Here is a 20,434-nt window from a genome sequence, read left to right as displayed (position 1 = left end):
CCACGTCTGATTTGTCACTATCATATCTTGGTGCCTAGCACAGTGTCTGCACATAGAAGGCATTCAATATATATTTTAAAAGTCTATAAGCTATACCTTTGGTACAAAAAGCATTTGTGGAACTTGCCTTTGATATACTATCACTATGAAGACAAGATTAATTTTCTAACCTAGCACAAACTGAGTTAGAAAGTGGACAAGTAGTAGCTATAGAAATAATAAAAAATAAAATGAAAACAATAAGCATTCATTGGTCAGTTATTATGTGCTGGGTTATGCAAAGCTTTGTCTCATTTAGTCTCATGTGCTATGAAGCAGATACTAGCAGTGCTATGTTACAGATGTGGGATCTAAGGGGTAAGAGGGATTAAGTATCCTGTTCTGGGTCACCTTAGAAAGTGGCAGAGACAGGAATGAAACCAAAGTTTTGAATTCTAGGGCCCAAACTCTTAACTTTTGCGGCACACTGCCTCCGGCAGCATCCGCAAGTGCTGATCCACAAGCATCCCTGAGTGATGCTCAGGTCTGGACCAGGTATGTTCATAAGGCAGGAGGGAGGACTCGAGCGAGAGGTGGTGGTGAGGGGACAGCAGGGCAGAGGGGTTTACTGAGCATTTCATTTTGGTCTTATGGTCTCAGTGAAATGAATTTTAGAGAGCTTAATATGTGACTTTTTAGGTAGAGCTTTGCATAATACCGGCCCTTTAAAAGGTTTATGACGTCAGTTCAATTTTATTTTGTGGTTAAAGTTTTGCCCATGAAATGATTTGAGCATCAGAGAAACCCTAGAGAAATTATGTCATTGGAAGGAATTAAATCGGCATGTCTCAAGCAGCTAAGAGTCAAAAGCTAAGCAGATGTATTTGTTTAAAAGGTGGTGATCTATTCCCTGACAGAAAGAAGTGGAAGAGAACTAATTGCTATTGAGCCCCCTGCCGTTATTCTTTTAACAATGAACGAATAATTGTAGGATCTGGCTCAATAAATATAACAAAACTGTACAATTCAAAACTATCCTTAGCAATAATAAGAGACAATTTGGGGCCTTGTTGTAAGAGTGTATAGTCTGAGACAAACCACCTAATTTTTCATTAAAATCTTCAATTCTGAGACAATTTATTATACTCCCAATATAACCACTCCAGTATACTTGGGCTTCCCTAGTGGGTCACGTAGTAAAGAATCTGACTGCAATGCAGGAGACCTGGGTTCGATCCCAGCTTGGGTTGGAAAGATCCCGTGGAGGAGCACATGGCAACCCGCTCCAGTATTCTTGCCTGGAGAGTCCACATGGACAGAGGAGCCTGGTGGGCTACACTCTGTGGGGTCGCAGGAGTGGGATGTGGCTGAGTGACTAAGCTCAATATAACCACAGTGTAGACACCACTATTTTACTGCTATGAAATTTTTTATAAATATTGGCCTAATTACAGATATAACTAATTTTGTACTATATATTCGTTCCCCAAAAGATATATGCAAATACATTTTAATAAAGTGAACTATTCTTTAAATTCATTAGAAGTAGCTCTTTAAAGGAATCCAAAAGGATTCTCTTTAAAACAAAAAATTTTTAGTGATGTGCTAGGAAAGATTGAAGGCAGGAGGAGAAGGGGACGACAGAGGATGAGGTGGTTCAATGGCATCACCTTCTTGACAGACATGAGTGTGAGCAAACTCCATGAGTTGGTGATGGACAGGGAAGCCTGGCATGCTGCAGTCCACGGGGTTGGAAAGAGTCAAACACGACTGAGTGACTGAACTGAACTGAACTGAACTGAAAAGGATTCTCAATAAAAGAAAACATTTTTAGTGATGTATTTGTCTACAAGCTAACATTTTCTTTCTTTTAAATACGAATTATCATGTATGATTATGTACTGAATCTTTAAGATGAAGCTCATCTCTTTTAAGGATGATTATTGCAATATCAAAATACTGTGCATCACAAAGTTATTGATGATATCAATTATTCTTACAGTAAAGGTTAGAGTCTATTCACTGAATGATGACCTGAAGCCAGCCAAAAGAGAAACTGTCTTAACTTTCATAGTAAGTATGTTTATTTAAATAATAATTTTATATAAAAAATTTAAACTTATTTAAATTTTCATCAGGACAAGATACTTTGTTCCATAACCCTGTCCTGACACCATACTAATTTATCCAGTGTTCAGAAATGGTTATTGAACACCTTCTGTGTGTATAACATTGTAAGTTTATTCCCTTTGCAATATGTAAAAATCTCATGAAAATGAAAATCTCAACAAGTTATGGTTTTGAACCAAGTCATTTAAATACATCCTCCATGATACATTTCTTAAAGACCACCCCTCAATCACTAAGAATTCAACTTAGTGAATTAATCCATCGATTCAACTAAGAACTAGTTGAATGTCTATTAAGTATGACATTTTTGATTTGCACAATACAAGGTAAAGAACTACAGCCTGTGGCACTTACACTTGAGGAGTTTAGAGTTTAGTAACTAGCACACACTACCACGTGGAAAATAGATCTAACCCCATGAGATAAAGATCAACAACTATCAGCCTTTCATGAGCCATGATGGACATAACAGATGTGTACAATAAATTCCCGTGGCCTTCCCAGTTCAAGTCAAAACCCTACAAATTTTTGTGAGGAATCAACTGCTCACCCAGTAACAGTAGGTCCCTCACGGCAGGTTGCAGCACCTTTTTCTCCTACTCAAGGAACCAAAAAATCAAAAATCTTAACAGAACACGAGTGAAAAAGAGGGCTGCATAGGAATAACCTTGAATCCTTTATAACTTACTAAAATTATGAAACTTCCATAAACTTTCACATCTGACTATTTTATAATGAATTATTTGAGAAGCATTAGTGTGTTCCAAGATTATGGTTGATAATTATTGACATAACCTGTAGACTTACAAAATTTCTAGCTAATAAATGAATTTCACAGCATATTTGCTTTGGAAAGTTCCAAATGAACACATACAAAATTTAGATTCCTGTATCTGTAAAGTGTGTAAGCTACTATTTGGTTCATTATAACATCAGTTTTTGTCATAGTTATTTTTTTTAGCCATACAATAGAGAGTTGAATCTCTTCTAGATAATTGAGACTAGGATAGCCTGGACACTGATTTACTTTTTTTTTTATTTTTAGTGAGGCAGGAGATGGAAGAAAGTCAAAATAGGAGGAAATGGCTTAAATGAGCCATATTTGCCTTTCACAACATTTAAATGGTTTTCCTCCTTCATATTTAATTTGAAGACATGGATTTTTGTTAGTAAATATTTATATCAATCAAAGACAACGTAATCAGTTAATTTTTAAAATGTGATTTATATGCTTGGAAATTGTCTGTTTTTATTCAAAGGATCCCGAAGGATCAGAAGTTGACATGGTCGAAGAAAATGATTATACTGGAATTATTTCTTTTCCTGACTTCAAGATTCCATCTAATCCTAGGTATTTTAAAGTGTTTTTTTTTTTTTTTAATAAAGTTTTCTGTAAAGCATGCATCTGGAATGGTTGGTTATGAGGTAGATAATCAGTCAAATGGAGCCACCTAGTGTTAACGGAAAGTAAGTGTGAAAGAAATGAAGATGTGCAGTCTTTCCCGGTCTAATGAGAAACGAGGCTCAGGTTCTGACGAAACAAACCACTCCCAATGCTTCTCACCAATCTTCTTTACATGTAGAAATTCTAATATGGAAGAAGCAAAAAAATAGTTCCCAGGCCTTTTTCTCTCTATCAAAACCATCAACCTTCCAACCTTCAAGGAATCTAGTAGACTGTCAGTCTAAAAGGCTGATGTTGTCCCATGTCTTGCTATGACCAATAAAAATACTGGTCTCCTGCAGCCTTTACCGCAAAGACTATACCAGAAGACAGATTTCAAGAGGGAAAATCTTAGTAAAGTCATTTCCTCCATTTGGTCTCATGCTAGAGGATTAAGAACATGTTTAAACAGAACCCAATGTGATAAAAATTTAGTGAACACATTCCTAGGAAATGCAAAGTGCAACAGGAATGAGAAATTTAAAATAGAAATGAAAAATGCATAGTCGCTGCCTCCAGTGAACTTAAAGGAGGACAAGTAAATGCATATAAAAATGACTGAAAAAAAAAAAATGACTGCAATATCACTTTAAAATCTTCTTATGGTCATTTTTGCTCTGCCCTCTAGAAGGGAGTTCACAGTTTATTCACTGTACTGAAGGTCTTCTAGAAATTTGGATGAAATTGGGGGATTTACATAATTTGGGTAATTTTAAAATTGTGTACTTCCTTGAAAGTATTCCATAATAGCAAAGAATTGATCCAATTATTGTATAACTATTATCATTTCTCCAACTTCGTCTTATGCCAAGTGGTAGATTATGCCGGATTATGTATCAGCCATGATAGCCTCCTATGACCTTTTCTTTCCTACCCCAGTACTTTTTCACAGGTTGTCCCCTCTGCTTAAAACGTGCTTCACCTTACTCTTCACAAAGCTGGCTTCCTCTCATTCTTTAGGACGTGGGTTAAATGCTCTCTTTTCAAAGAGGCTATCTTGGATGCACATCAAATGTAGTCCCTCTCTTCCTTTTTCTTTTCTCTCTCCTCCTTTGAATTTCTTCTTTTCTTCATGGCACTTATCTCAGCTTTATTAATTTACTTGCCTTTACTCCCCACTAGACTATAAATTTCTTGAGGACAGGGATCTTGTCTGTATTGGCCACTTTTGTATCACTAGCACCTCAACATAACAGGCACATTTCATGACTTCCATAATTTTAAATATTTTGCTTCCATAGATACGGTGTGTGGACCATTCGAGCTAAATATAAAGAAGACTTTTCAACAACTGGAACTGCATATTTTGAAATTAAAGAATATGGTAATTTCTGATGATTAAAAGTTTACCTGTATAGAGTTACCATTTTTGCAATAATTCTTTTCACGAATGAACTTAATGCAAAATCACTCCCAGATGAAGATGAGGCTGCTTGCTGGTATGGTTAGAAGTACTGATTGAGGCAGTGGGAGGAGTGGGCGTTGTCTGAATGCCTAAGCGCTGGGTGTAGCTACCCTGTTAACCTTGAACAAGCGCACCAACCCTCTGGACTTGTCTTCCTCATCATAGAGCTCCAAGAGACCTAGCCTCTTGAGGAGCTTGACTGGTTCAGGTCCTTTCCAGAATTAGGATTTTAGGAGAAACTATCAGAGTTGAGGTGAACGGAACCTGATGACTAACAGGTGACTTACTCACTTCATCACAACCCATTAGTGACAAAACAGGAACATTTGCATTTCCTTACCCCTATTTTCCTTCTGACCCAGAAATTCCTAATACATTGATCCCAAAGTATCAGATGTTCTTACTTTGAAATCAATCATATTAATGGATTAGTAATTAACATATAAACCGCTTAACCTTTCCGTTTCTTGTAGTTGTTTACTAGAGTATTTGTGTGCTCTGATATAAAATTTAACTTTGTTTTGCTTGAAGTAATTTTTTAATTCCCCCAATAGAATCATAATAATGTGGTGAATAAACAGTGACAAAACAAATTTACTATAATGAAGCTCAACTTTAAAGATTATAGGCTCTAAATAACATATAATCCTAACCGGTCCCCTTTCCTCCAAGTGTTTTTGCTGCTTCTTGTACATATCTAAAATTTATCCACCTCTTATTATCTGCAGCCTCGCATCGATTTTATCACCAGGCTCCCTCATGGACTACTGCAAACCCACCCCCAGCCCCCATTGTCATCTCCACTTTGGAGCTATTCTCGCCGTCGTGTTATTTCATTATTGAAGTCCCCGATGCCTCCTCATCCCCATCTCCTCCTCTGCCTCATTTATACCACTCCATTTAATGGCAACTTTGCAAGTGATCTGCCTACAACCCCCTCCCCCTCCCTCTTACCTAGCCAACTCCTACTCACCTTCAAGTCTCAGTTGAAAAGCCATTTATTCAGTGACGTTTTCCCTAAATTCTCTTTCCTGGGCAGGACTCCCTGTAGTCACTTATAAATATCAGCTTTCATAGCGGTCTTAAGTGTTTGTGTAATTCTTTGCTTATACTTGTCTTCCCTGCTCGACTGTGAGCTCACTGAGGCCAGGGTTTGTCTGTCGTGTTCACTGGTGCATCCCTGTTGGTAGGAGTGTGCAGGCTACAAGGCAACTAGGTACTGGATGAAACGATGAAATATTTTCCTCTACTTCATATCTTGGAGAGAACATATCTGCCTTGATCTTTAATAACATAGGAATGCAGCCCAGAGCAACAGATTGCATTGCTCTTTGACTTGTGTTTTCTCCCACACTGCAGGCAGATTCTTTACCGTTTGTGTTACCCGGGAAGACCCTTTCACCATCTAGAAAGCATATAAGCCATATCTGACCCCATCTCACGTACTCTCATGTGACAGTCTTTACCTACAGTATCGAGGTCATGCAATCACCCAATTTCTGTTAAGTGTTGTGCAGCTTAATAGAATCTGTAAGCCTTACTAACCAGGCCGTGTTAGAACAAAGAGAAGACAGTGCTATTTTGGACAACTGAAATTGTTTTCTCTTGGGCAATCAAGATACCAAAGAGACAGGAGAAAAAACCCTTCTTCCTTCCTGCTCTAATTTTTACTTTTGCATGAAGCTTCTTTCTTGGAGCTGATTGTAAGCTCTCGCTTGTTGACTAAAGTGAGAGTTTTAAGTTGGAATTTGGAGACTGGATGGATTTTATCCATTAGGCAAAAAAGAGAAATGTTAAACAAGCAAGAAATTTCTGTTTCCATTTTCAATTTAATAAACCTTTGTTGAGCACGTACTATATTTGTGGCTCATGAGAAGGGTGAGGGGGGAGACATGCAAAAATAAAGAAAATAGTCTTTTTTGTTTCAAGGAGCCCATCCTCTAGGGGAGGAAGTAGTCGACTGCCTATAAGTGCTGAAATCAAAGTATAAGTAAAGTTCTTCTAGCATGCAGAGTATGAGCTAACATCTGATTGGTGGAACAGGAGGCTTCCCAGAGATCCTGCTGATGAATGGTAATGACAAGGTGGATGCTGTGTTGATGTCACAGCTTATCCAACTATGCCAGAGATACAGTTGGTTGCTATGCTTTAAAGACTACTCTAATTCAAATTGTAATGTTGCCTCTTTGCTTTTATTTTCAGTGTTGCCACATTTTTCTATCTCAATAGAACCAGAAAGTAATTTCATTGGTTATAAGGACTTTACTAGTTTTGAAATTACTATAAGAGCAAGGTAAGAAAGTTTTTTGTTTTATTTTGTTTTCAGATTTTTCAGTTAAACTGAGTGCTAACTTTGGTGACATTTGCCCAGAGTGAGATCTTTGATTTTTACCCCCAGTTTTATTGAGATAAAATTGACATATGACATTGGGAAAGTTTAAGGTGTACTGTGTGGTGAGTTGATACATTTATATATTGCTGAGATCTGTGATTTAGTGGCAATGTCTGGCATGACTTTGAAACTACCTGACTGAGAAGACATCACGCCTATAGTTTATTTGCTCTGATTTTAGCTGATTTTAGCTGATTTTAGCTGATTTTAGCTGATTCCGATTTTAGCCTGGTTGATTATTCATCAGCCAAAAAAAAAAAAAAATCCTAAAACTGTAAGTTCAGTGTGTATGGTTAGGAAGCAGCATGCCTTAGGATACTGGGACTGAGATACTAAGCTTTAACTTCTTATCATTTGTAATGGCTTCATCAGCCAGCTAACGCTGCATAACTACTTTGGGACGCAGTACCTTAAAACCGCAACTGTTTATGAGTCAGCTGGGCAGTTCCGCTGCCTGGGCCAGGCTGATGTGAGTGGGGCTCACCCATGTGCCTGCAGCCAGTTGGCAGGTCAGCTGGGGGCTGGCTGGTCTAGGGAGGTCTTACTCAGATGCCTGACAGTTAACTGGCAGTTGGCTGAAGCTACAAGGATGACTGGACCATGTGTGTTTCTCATCAACCAACTGGCTAGCTTGTAGCAGCAGCAATGTTCAAAGAGAGAAAATGGGAGCATAAAAGTCCTTTTGAGGTTCACACTTTGGGACTAACACACTATCACCTCCACCACATTCTTTTGACCAAAGCAAATTGTAGCACCAGCCTGAAGGAAACAGACTCCCTTCACACCCTTTGGGTGCAAAGAGCTGCCAAGGCAGTAGACACACGGGGAGGTGGAGAACTGGGGTTATTTTTATAAGCGATCTACCATTTAAAAATGGCCTAACATAATTATTAAAAATAATAACCGATTTATATAACTATATATGTCAGGCACTTTTCAAAGCATTCTGTATGTATTAGTTCATTTAATCTTTACAAAACTCTATGTGATAGATACAATTACTATCCCCACATTACAAACAGAAAAACGAAGATACATAAATGTTAAGTAATTTGCCCAAGATCATACAGCTAATAAATCACATGGTGTCTCTTGTTCCAGAACCCATGCCCTCAAATGCTACCATATACTGCCTCTCTTACTAGCATTTATTGCTCAAATAGAGTGTTGGTCACTTAGTCTAAGCCACTGTAAAAGACTTACTTGACAGCGAACTGTAGAAATGGACTTCTTTTAACAGAGAGACTTACTTTTTTTGTTCAAACTACGAATAACAAAAGATCTTGCTATCATGTTTGCTACACAGAAAGTTTTCTTTATCATTATTTTAATTCTAAACTAAAAAAGGAAATATGCAATTAGAGTTTTCAAAAAAAACTTATGTAACTGTGAGACTGGGCATGCTGCTTTAAAAGATGTAAAAGAAATTAAGAGCAGTTCTCCAATGTTATCAAAATCATTGAGGAAGTGATGTGTTTTGTAAGAAAGAGGCCCAGACCTGACTCTTTTGATCTCCTTAAGATCAGTTTATTTCATCTAGCACATAGTAATAAAAATCTGTACTTTGGCTTTATTACGGTGGCTTTATGAGGATGAAATGTGATAGTGGATGGAAAGGCACTTTAAAGTATGTCAAATGCTTTATGATTTTAAATTGTTATATTTTGTCTGGATTTTATTATTGTAACCGTGATAGCAGAACAATTTTATGGTATGATTGCTTGACAGATATTTTTATAATAAAGTCGTCAATGAGGCTGACGTTTATATCTCTTTTGGAATAAGAGACAACTTAAAAGATAATCAAAAAGAAATGATGCAAAAAGCAATGCAAAGCACAACGGTAAGAGGTTCGCTTGTACCTAAAGATCCATCATGAATGCTAGAGATGGAAAGTCACTTCTGTATCATCTAGTCCACTGTATTGTTTCATGTCGGTGTGGAAATTGAAGCTTAAAAACCTTCCACTGACTTCTCACTACCCTGAGGATAAAGTTCAGTTCCCCTGTCATCAGCGCCCTGCCAGCCCATCTCCCCCTTTCTTCTCCCTTGCACTGGTCACCCCAGTTTTTCAAACCTTCCCGTCTCTCTGGCCTCCAGGTGTTTGCAGAGCTGCTTCTTCCGCTAGGGGACTCTTTCCCTCTGTCACCCCCTGCCTCTTCTCAGTGGAGCATTTCACACTTTATGTTGCAGTCGTTTTCAACCAAGGGTGATTTTTTAACCCCAGGGAGACATTTGTGGTCGTCACGACTGGGCAAGAGGGTCACACGCGCATTTAGTGGGTTGAGTCCAGGGATGTTGTGAAACTCCTTCAGAGCGGTGGTACCCCCTGCTCTGAATTACCCTGCTCTGCAAAGAATTACCCCGTCCAAAGGGTCAAGAGTGCTGAGGTTGAACAACCATTACAACTAGTGATGCTTTATTTACTTCTTTACCGTTCTCTACACAAAACTCTTTGGGGGTCTGGATAATTCCCGCTATATGCCTAGAGCCAGCCTGGTTGCTGGCAAAAAGGAGGCGCTCTATGAAAATTTGTAAGTGAATGAATGAACGGTGAACTCACTGAGAAGTTATCGGTCCGTAGTTAAGGACTGGTGCTCGCTAGAGCTCAGCCCTTCCCCAGGTCAGTGCTCTCTGCATCTGTCCTCTGGGTGGGAAGGGCTCATGTCATTTTCTTCACCACCGCACTGTCACAGAGCTTGTATCATCAGTTACTCAGCCCTTGCTCTTTCAAAGTACAGTTTTATTTAAGATGTAAGCACCTCTTTTTTAATGCAAGATTCTATGTTAAACACTGAGATTTAAAGCTACATAAGATAAAAATCTCTGGCCTCAAAGTACTCAATTTTGGAAGAAAAAGTAAGGCAAAATCTGTTTTACTGTTGTGGTTAATAATTAAATAATATCATATGTTTCGCTGGTGGCTCAGACAGTAAAAAATCTGACTGGGGTTCAATCTCTGGGCCGGGAAGATCCCCTGGAGAAGGAATGGCAACCCACTCCAGTATTCTTGCCTGGAGAATGCTGTGGACAGAGGAGCCTGGCAGGCTACTGTCTGTGGGGTGGCAAAGAGTCGGACCCGACTAAGCGTTAAGATTTCGTAGGTAACCCTGTATCCCATTGCCTACTGTGCATTTTTAAATTAGTGTCTTAATGTGAAAGCAGTAAAGGACAGAGTGAATTTCATAAAATAAACTCTCAGTTAAGAGTGAAAGTAGGCTGAGAGGCCCAGAAAGATGATGATGACTCAGTGATGGGGAGAAGTCATCTTTGCCAGCTAGTACAAAAAAGACCTGTGGAACCAAAGGATGTTTAAGATTCCTCCACATCTATAATTCTAAACAAATAGATTGGAATCTAACACTCTGGGCTTAACTGTGGACTCAGTTACTCGCTTTAGTGGTGATGGTAAAGCTTTCCTCTTTGTCTTTGGTTGAGAGGCTAGTAAAGGCACATTTTATTCATTTTTTCCTTAAAAATTCTTCTCTGAAATAACTTGCTTATTTTTCCCCTTTAAAAAGTTGATAAACGGAATGACTCAAGTCACATTTAACTCTGAAACAGCAGTTAAAGAATTGTCCTATGAAAGTCTAGAAGATTTAAACGACAAGTACCTCTATATTGGTGTGACAATCATAGAGTCTACAGGTAAGTTTGTTTTTCCCTCTTAAACTTTCTCTTGGCAAATATTTGTTGTTGTTTAGTTGCTAAGTCATGTCTGACTCTTTTGCAACTCCATGGACTGTAGCCCACCAGGCTCCTCTGTCCATGGAATTTTCCAGGCAAGAATACTGGAGTGGGTTGACATTTCCTTTACCAGGGGACCTTCCCGACCCAGGGATAGAACCTGCATCTCCTGTGTCTCCTGCATTGGCAGGCAGATTCTTTACCACTGAGCCACCAGAGAAGATCCCCCTGAGGAGGGCATGTCAACCCACTCCAGTATTCTTGCCTGGAGAATCCCATGGACAGAGGAGCCTGCCGGGCTATAGTCCATGGGGTCACAAAGAATTGGACATGACTAAAGCGACCTAGAAGGCACCAGAGAAGGGACTTTCCCTTGGGAAATATTTAGACAGCATATTAGAGGTGTAAATAATCACTACATTCTTCGCATTTACTTCCTTTCATAGTTAACTTTTACTTTTGCTTCATTAAAACTGGGATTGGAGTGTAGCCTTGTCAGTCCCTAGTCACTGGGTCTCTACTGTCTCCATGGCAAGAAGGGATCGCATCCAACCATTTAACAGTCCCAGTGGCTCACAGCCTGTCTGGCTTGAACATCTGGCACCTGAGTTTTCTCACCCAGGAGGAATCAAAATCAAAGAGATTATGCATGTAAAGACTTTCGGCGCAGCACCATGCAAATGAAAGTTACTGCTACTACCACTGTTTTATCCACTTAGTTGTATAATGCTGGAGTTGAACAAAGTACATCATAAAGCCCTTTTCTTCTGGAATAGTAATTCTATCCAAAACTGAAGGTAATGTTTCTAAAATGGATCCAATAATAGTACATACCTCTCAGTGTTACGGTGGGAATAAAAGAGTCAGTATACGCAGTATACGCAGCACCTCCTCTTCTCCCCTTTCTCCTGTCCCCCGCTCCTCTTCACTCCTCCTGCCCTCCTGCTTCTCCTCCCTCTCCTCCCTCTCCTCCTCTTCCTCCCCCTCGTCTTCCCCCTTCTTCTTCCTCTCCTCCTCACCACCTTTTTTTTTTCTTCTTAGCATTCTTAATATCTTGTCTAGTACTCTTAACCCTCACTCCAATGGTTTTAATAGTTCTTAATTATTACTCCCCGTTGGATTACTTTGCCTCACTTCTGATATATCTTGATTACTAACGTACCTTATATTTGCAGGTCTATATTGAACCCCCAATCAACCATGAACAAATAATGTAACCACACTAAGTCCATTTTTTTTTTCAATAAAATGACTGTCACACTAGAAGATTGCTAAGTCTCCTTCTACCTCTTTAAATTTGTCCTTCTAGGGTAGCAGAATGAAGAACTGAGGTAATTACAGAGTTATTAAGCACTTTGTATACGTCCGATGCTCAATAGATGCGGGAGAATGATGATGACTTTAGACTCCCTGCCCTCTCTATATTTTTGGCATTGTTTTAATGTTTCTTTCTTAATGTTATTTTTCTCAATTTATTTAAAATAAGTTCAGTTTAGGCAATATTTATTAGATATGCAAAGAGTGCTGCTAAATATGCAAGCTTACAAATGTTAATGATGCATAATTTCAGTACTCAAGTGGCTTACAAACATGCATCAGCTTTAAGACAAATAAACAAAGAACTCTTTGACAAGAAGGAATTCCATGTGTGCTCTAAGCAAAGTGCTAAATGCTACTGACCTTCGGAAGAAGATGAGCTCCTAGATGATTGCTGAGCAACCAACAAAGGTGTCCTAAAGATAACTGGTCTTGTCTTGAAAGACCAGTAGGGTTTTGAGGAAGGGATGACAGGCAGGGTGAAGTGGGGCACTCTTCAGAGAGGGGACATATCAAGGGTGACCTTTGAGAATAGCAGATTATTCTGTTGACTGAAGGTTAGGATATATATGTAGGGGTGCGTATGTGCATGCTAAGTCACTTCAGTCATGTCCAACACTTTGTGGCCCCATGCACTGAAGCCCATCAGGTTCTGCTGTCCATGGGATTCTCAAGGCAAGAGTACTAGAGTGGGTTGCCGTGCCCGCCTCCAGGGGCTCTTCCCGACCCGGGGTTTGAAACCGTGTCCCTTACATCTCCTGCACTTGCGGGTGGGTTCTCTACCACCAGCGCTACCTGGGAAGCCCGTATGTGGGCGAACCAGGGGTATAATCCTGGAGAGAAGTTAGGGATACTAGAGCTCTGTATATTACTCTTATAACTTCCTGTATATAAGTTTTAGCTAAAGGGTGACACTCTTCGGTCTTGCCAGTAGACCCTCTGGGTTTTCTCTACCTCAAGCTTTTTTTATGTTTTCTCCAGCTCTCTCCATACCCCTGCCCCCTAAAGATGACCTCCCAGCAAGGCTTACTCTCTGGCCGACCCTTTCTTCTCTCCTTAATGCCTTCTATGTATTTAAATGAAATTCAGGCAGCTGGCGAAAAGTGGTGTCCCCACTTCAAATGTCTCCTCAGTCCGATCCTATTGCTCTACTTCCAGAAGGGCCATCTCTACGCCTAAGCCTTGAGCAGAAGGCTTTGGAAACTCCTGAAAAGGGTTTAAACTCTTCTCTGCACTGCCCCTCTGAACCAAGACCCATGTCCTACTCGCTGTTGGTAAACGAATGAGTGCAGGAATGGAGTGAATGAATGAAGGAATGAGTGGGTCTGTGGAGACACATGGAGACAAACACAGCTCCCCACACAGATCAGTACACTTCTAATAGGTTTTTGTCATTTCTTTAGGTGGATTTTCTGAAGAAGCAGAAATCCCTGGCATCAAATATGTCCTTTCTCCCTACAAACTGAATTTGGTTGCTACTCCTCTTTTTGTGAAGCCTGGGATTCCATATTCTGTCAAGGTTAGATTGGGGGTGGGGGGTACTGCTGAATGTGATTATCTTTCTCTAAAAATTTGGGGGGATGATAATGGAGAGGCAAAGCACAGAGGGAACTCAATCTGTGCATGAAATCTGCCTCTCTGACAATGTAGTCAGCAGTGGGAGACTGCTGACTGGCATCTCTCTTGGGAATAATGTCAAACCTTAGGACAGTATCAGTATTTAGTAAGATAGCCTGTGTTAGGCGTTCCCTAAATGAGCCTTACATTAACGATATATATTATAAATAAAATTCCATATGTCTATAGTTCAAAAAATACTAACATTTAAAATTATTTGGCAACATGTTCTTAAAAAGTCTTAAGACAGAGATATCATTTCTTGAAAATAAACCCCTTTCTCTATTTTTTTATTTCCTATGTGTCTGAGGGCGCGTTTCTGCACTCTTCACTCTGCCTTCTCTTTGTACACGACTCTGTCTGATCTCATCTCTCTGCATTGTTCTGTCTTTTCCATCTCGACACTTTTCTGTCGGTCCCTGACTCTTTTCTCTCTGGTTTTTGTTTTTTTCTCTCCTTTTCAATATTTTCTCTCCTTCTTCCTCTTTTCCTTTTTAAAATGCTGATAGTATGGAGCTAAAACATTTATCTGACCTTGTTATTATACTTTATTGTATTTAGTATTCTATATCTGATTATATATTATATAAAACATACTCTATTACATAAACTATGTTTTATTATATTTATAAAATGAAAATTTTTATTCCCTATCCTTTAGAAAGCTGTAGATCACTGACTTTCAAGAGAAAAAGATTTACCAGACCCCAAGCAACCTTTGGACACGCTTATAACTTCTTAATACATATACAACATATTTAATAATATATAACATGTTACTATATAATGCATATAATAATTTGTAATTTATTATAGAGTATATTAATATAAAACATACAAAAGATCATAAAATATGTCACTATTTAGAATATATTTATTATTTTTAAATGTCTATATATTTATATATACTATATTTATCTTTATATAAAATATATTTATATTCTATATATCTTTATATATTTCATATCACATATAAAAATAAATAATGTAAAATATACCTTTGTGGAAATTCTATATGAATTTAGCATATGCATGGCAATGAGAGGTAAAGTTTAAGGAGAAAAAAAAATGTATTTTTTTCTCATGGGGCTGCTCTGATAGTTCAGCTGGTAAAGACTCTTCCTGTAGTGTAGGAGACCCCAGTTTGATTCCTGGGTGGGGAAGATCCCCTGGAGAAGGGCATACAACTCACTCCAGTATTCTTGCCTGGAGAAACCCCATGGACAGAGGAGCCTGGCGGGCTACAGCCCCCGGGGTTGCAAAGAGTCGGACACGACTGAGCGACTAAGCCCTATGCTATTGTTCTCATATCTAAGAGATTAATTCCCAGACGTGATTGCTTCATTTTCTCTTTTATCTAGTTTTCAACCAATTGAAGAAACATAGAAATTAAATAACAAAAGACCTTATCTCATCCACTTGGCAGGCCTAATACAATATTTATATTCTGAGTCTTCTTGATATATGGGGGAATCCATTCAAGAATGATTTAACTAAATAAGATTAGACCCTTTTAACATAAGATGAGAACATGCTTCTCTTTACTGAATTGAATATGAATAATTTATACATTGGTGAGGAGAAAGGAAAATTATTTCAGAACTGTTTTGCTTTAAAAGAAGTGATGAGCTGTGGAAATGAATTTGGACTGTTCTGACAAACAGGTGCAAGTTAAGGATTCATTTGACCATTTGGTAGGAGGGATACCGGTGACCCTGAGTGCAAAAACACTCGATGTGAACCAAGAGACATCTGACTTGGAGTCAAAGAAAAGTGTAACACGTTCCAGTGATGGAGTAGCTTCTTTTGTGGTGAATCTCCCATCTGAAGTGACGGTGCTGGAGTTTAATGTGAGCTGAATTCTCCTGTTAAATTTTCTAGGACGATGTGTACTTTTGACTGTGTGTTTTGGCCAATGTGCAGAAAAAAATGTGGTAGATTTTAGACATGAGTCCAGCGAACAGTTCCATAATTTTGCAACCAAAGGGGGAAAAAAAAAGCACCAGAGGCAATCTGCAAATTAATTAAATGGTCCTTTAGGAAGATAAATGTATCAGTTTTTTATTTGGGGTGAATTATTTTCTCTTGCATTAGTAAGACTGTATTAAAATCTAGAAGCATGAAATAGGAATAACTGAAAATTAGTGATAGAAAGTCTCTCTTTCCCACGTCACAACTTTTATCTCTTTTCAGGGCCACACAGGGGTCAAATGTGGAAGCCTCTCTTTTTTTTCCAGCTGTATGAATCACTCTACTTGAAAATTCACTTAATAGTCTTCTCTCCCAGCAAATAATATTTAGGTTCCCAACTCCAGATAAAAAAAATAACTTAATAATGTGTGTCAATGACCCCAGCATGCACAGATTCACTGTCATCTACTCAGCCCTTACAAAGTGCTAGACATCATACATCATACATCATCTTTACGTAGAACACATTCAATACCCATGTAATCAGCTCTCTGAATTGGAGAATATTATCTTTGCCATTTTGCTGCTGAGGAAACAGAGGCTTTTGACCTCTCTTGTGGTTAAATAACTTATCCAGACTTAATGAACGATGGCACTTGAATGCAAACCAATGTATATCTCACCCCAGATACTAACCCCTCTGCTGTCAAAGGCCGACGTCACTGCCGTGATCGCACTCCTGCTCCACCCTGTTTGTAAGCCCTTGGCTGTGCCACGACTTCACAGTGAAAGTGGGCCAGAAAGTCTGGGTGACGTCCATCACAACTCCTGTCCCCAGTCCTCAGGACCTCCCCACTGCTACCCCTGTAACCCATGAGAAAAGAGTGCCCAGCTTACCACTGACACTTCAAGGATGCCCATATTTGTTCCATGAGCATCATTCTGTTTTCACTTCACCGGATTTTCCCACCATAACCCACAGTCCTATATTATCCCAATTATTGTCCATAGCCTTTGTAGAGTTATTTGATACCACAGCTGTACAAACACATTGGAGTAGTGGATTTCTTTTTCTTTAGCAATTGGTGTTGTGAAATTTAGAAATGTATAAAGCAAAGAAAGGAATTTAAAAGGTTTGTTTCACAGAAAACATACCTTTTTTACATCGCAGTCCATGTATCTTTGTTTAACGCTTTTTTTCCTTTCCAGGTCAAGACGAACGATCCAGATCTTCCCGACGAAAATCAGGCCAATAAAGATTACCGAGCAATAGCGTATTCATCTCTCAGCCAAAGCTACCTTTATATTGACTGGACAGAAAACTATAAACATTTGCTTGTGGGAGAACATCTGAATATTGTTGTTACACCCAGAAGCCCATATATTGACAAAATAACTCACTACAATTACTTGGTAAGTATAATAATGATAGACTTACCTGATTTTACTTTGCTTACAGAGAAGTGTTAGAGTGATCCCTTACGTATGTTCTTACAAAGCATTTCCAATAACATCACTTAACTGAATAATCAGCTTTTCAAAAGCCTCTGAGACAGGGCGTGATCTTCATGACTCTTTCACAGAAGAGGACTGAGGGGCGAAAGACTTAGGACTCACCGCAGTCATTCGACTTAAAGAGAAAGGTTGTGATTAGAACTGGGAACCTCTGATTCTCCGTGTGACACGCCTTTCCCAAAGAGAGCTTGATTCCTCCACAGAGAGAGCCTGATTAAATCCTCACATTACCTCTGCTCTACTTCATGGCCAAAGACTACATACCTAGACCCATTTAAAATATGTGCATTTCACTGTAGTACAGGAGGGACCCCAATCCTGCTCTTAAGGGGTGAGAGTCATTTCAAACCTGCTCCAAGAATATCCCTATTACATCACTTACATTAAACAGAGGTATCAGTCAAGGCTGTCAGTGAAAGTTAGGAAAGAATGTACAAAAAATGTTATAGGCATCCTGACAATTACCAAAGAAATGGGATTAATTATTCTGATGTTCAGGCCAAACAAGTGATGATGACTTTATTTCAACAGTTTTAAGGAAAAAATTTAAATGACATTTAGTTAGTTCCCGAACTTCAGTCCCTTCATCTGCACAATGAAGATAGTATTCCCATCCTTCTGGTTACCATGGAAACTAAAAGAGTTAATCGAACATGAAGTTCCTGGGACATAGTAGGCCCTTGCCATGTTAACTTTCCTTTTCTTTAAGGTAATTTCTGCTCCCACTCCCAAGTGCTATCCTAAAGCAAAGGTTATGCTTTTGTAATTACCATTTCTGCTGCTGTTTATTTTTAGGTTTTATCCAAGGGCAAAATTGTTCACTTTGGCACAAGGGATAAACTTTCGGATTCAGCTTATCAAAGTATAAACATTCCAGTGACACAGAACATGGTTCCTTCAGCTCGTCTCCTGGTCTATTACATCGTTACAGGAGAGCAGACTGCAGAATTAGTGTCCGATTCAGTCTGGTTAAATATTGAGGAAAAGTGTGGCAACCAGCTCGAGGTAAGGCACAAACTATAAGCCCCAATCAGATTTTCTCCTGAATAAAGGGGCTGTAAATGCAGCTATCTGCGAAGTTTTGTCATACAAATGATTATTTTCTTTTCCAAATGGCCTTTAGGTTCATCTGTCTCCAAGTACAGATACATATTCCCCTGGCCAACGTGTATCTCTTAATATGGAAACTGAGCTGGATTCCTGGGTAGCTTTAACAGCAGTGGATAGTGCTATATATGGAGTGCAAAGAACAGCCAAGAGACCCCTGGAAAGAGTTAAGTAGTGTATGGCTTCCGTTACTGGGGTGGCCCTATGCAGTGCTTCACAAACGGGGGCCATTAGGGTAAGTTATGGGGAAAGAATTAAATGAAGACTAGACTTGCTTTTCTACTGATACAATCTTCTCAGAACAGGGACTCTTAGGAAGGTAAGCCATCCTCACGTTACTCTCTAAAGCCCAGGTCTATCCTTTTTCACTTCTCCAAGTATGGAGTTAAGCACTTTACAGACATATGATCCTCTGACCCCCAACATTCACGGGGTCAGAGGACCACTGGTTGGTCGGGTTTGGAGATTTGGGAGCAGGGGGCTTTACAGCAGCAGCACCAGAGAAGAATGAATAGGCAACCTCTGGGGGTTTTTGGCTTTTGTTTCCTTTTTTTACCCATTAAAATCTGTGGCCCAGAAGAATCTGAAAATTATTCATTTCCTCTGAAAGTGAAAGGGAAAATTACTCAGTTGCGTCTGACTCTTTGAGACCCCATGGACTGTATAGTCCATGGAATTCTCCAGGACAGAATACTGGAGTGGGTGGTGGCCTTTTCCTTCTCCAAGGGATCTTCCCAACCCAGGGATCGAACCCATGTCTCCTGAATTGCAGGCGAATTCTTTACCAGCTAAGCCACAAGGGAAGCATAAGAATGCTGGAGTGGGTAGCCTATCCTTTCCCCAGGGGATCTTCCCAACCCAGGAATCGAACCAGGGTCTCCTGCATTGTAGGTGGATTCTTTTCCTCTAAATTCCCATTTGCCTTCCCTATGTGAAGTGAAAGTTGGTCAGTCGCGTCCAACTCTTTGCCACCCCATGGACTATACAGTCCACAGAATTCTCCAGGGTAGCCTTTCCCTTCTCCAGGGGATCTTCCCAACTCAGGGATCGAACCCAGGTCTCCTGCATTGCAGGTGGATTCTTTACCAGCTGAGCCACAAGGGAAGCCCTTACCTCCCCTATACTCTGCTACTATTTTCTTTTCTTTCTTTTTTTTTTTTTTAGGAGAAAAGTGATACACTTTTATTTTTTATTTAAAAAAAATTTTTTTTCCATTTATTTTTATTAGTTGGAGGCTAATTACTTCACAACATTGCAGTGGGTTTTGTCATACATTGACATGGATCAGCCATGGAGTTACATGTATTCCCCATCCCGATCCCCCCTCCCACCTCCCTATTTTCTAGACTTGAATTACTTTGAAGAAGGAAGAAAGAACTGAGAAACCATTAAGTTAAAAATATTCAGAAAGGAAAAATTATTTGGGGTCAAAATTAAAACTGGGAAAAGCCTCCCCCCAAACAAATTCTCATCCACTTAGAACCTAGAGCCCTCTTCCCCAAAATACGAGAGATTGTGCTGTTTCTTTTTCTTTAGGTGATTTAAAAACTAGCTTATTAATTCACTTATTCATACATTCACTCATTTATTCTTTTTTGGACATTATATTTATTACAGTATGCACTCTATGTACAAAACAGCATGGGTTGATTTCAAAGCATCATCTTATCAAAGCTTAAAACTTAGTTCTTGATTTAATTTTGAATAGGTATGTATTTTCAAAAACAAAAGAACAAACTAAAGGAAGGAAATTGGGAAATTCGGTCCTTGGCCGTTTCATAAACGATAGGCCTGTGCATTTCACAGATTTGTTAGAATCAGGTAACAATTTGTACCTTTAGTTTTTCAGAGGAATGATTTCCATATCTGATTAGGCTTACTAGTTTGCCTTTTAGGAATTGTGCTAAGAATTATTAAATTAACTAAGTAC

General features: G+C 39.2%; 1 protein-coding gene across 2 annotated transcripts in view; it reads left to right on the top strand.

Moving 5' to 3' along the window:
- The window catches only part of C5 (complement C5), an 85,806-nt gene that overhangs the window by 11,607 nt on the left and 53,765 nt on the right, over positions 1–20,434 (top strand). For both annotated transcript variants that reach the window (XM_065947138.1, XM_065947137.1), the window contains exons 4-14: positions 1,982–2,052; positions 3,369–3,460; positions 4,795–4,877; positions 7,161–7,251; positions 9,079–9,193; positions 10,872–10,998; positions 13,758–13,873; positions 15,636–15,821; positions 17,092–17,295; positions 18,193–18,402; positions 18,521–18,670. In XM_065947138.1, the coding sequence (XP_065803210.1) occupies positions 1,982–2,052; positions 3,369–3,460; positions 4,795–4,877; positions 7,161–7,251; positions 9,079–9,193; positions 10,872–10,998; positions 13,758–13,873; positions 15,636–15,821; positions 17,092–17,295; positions 18,193–18,402; positions 18,521–18,670 (1,445 nt within the window). The remainder of the gene's footprint in view (positions 1–1,981; positions 2,053–3,368; positions 3,461–4,794; positions 4,878–7,160; positions 7,252–9,078; positions 9,194–10,871; positions 10,999–13,757; positions 13,874–15,635; positions 15,822–17,091; positions 17,296–18,192; positions 18,403–18,520; positions 18,671–20,434) is intronic.

Source organism: Muntiacus reevesi, chromosome 10 (assembly GCF_963930625.1).
Source record: "Muntiacus reevesi chromosome 10, mMunRee1.1, whole genome shotgun sequence".
NCBI lineage: Eukaryota > Metazoa > Chordata > Mammalia > Artiodactyla > Cervidae > Muntiacus > Muntiacus reevesi.
Note: the sequence above shows the minus strand (reverse complement) of the source record. Positions and strands in the feature narration are given on the sequence as shown.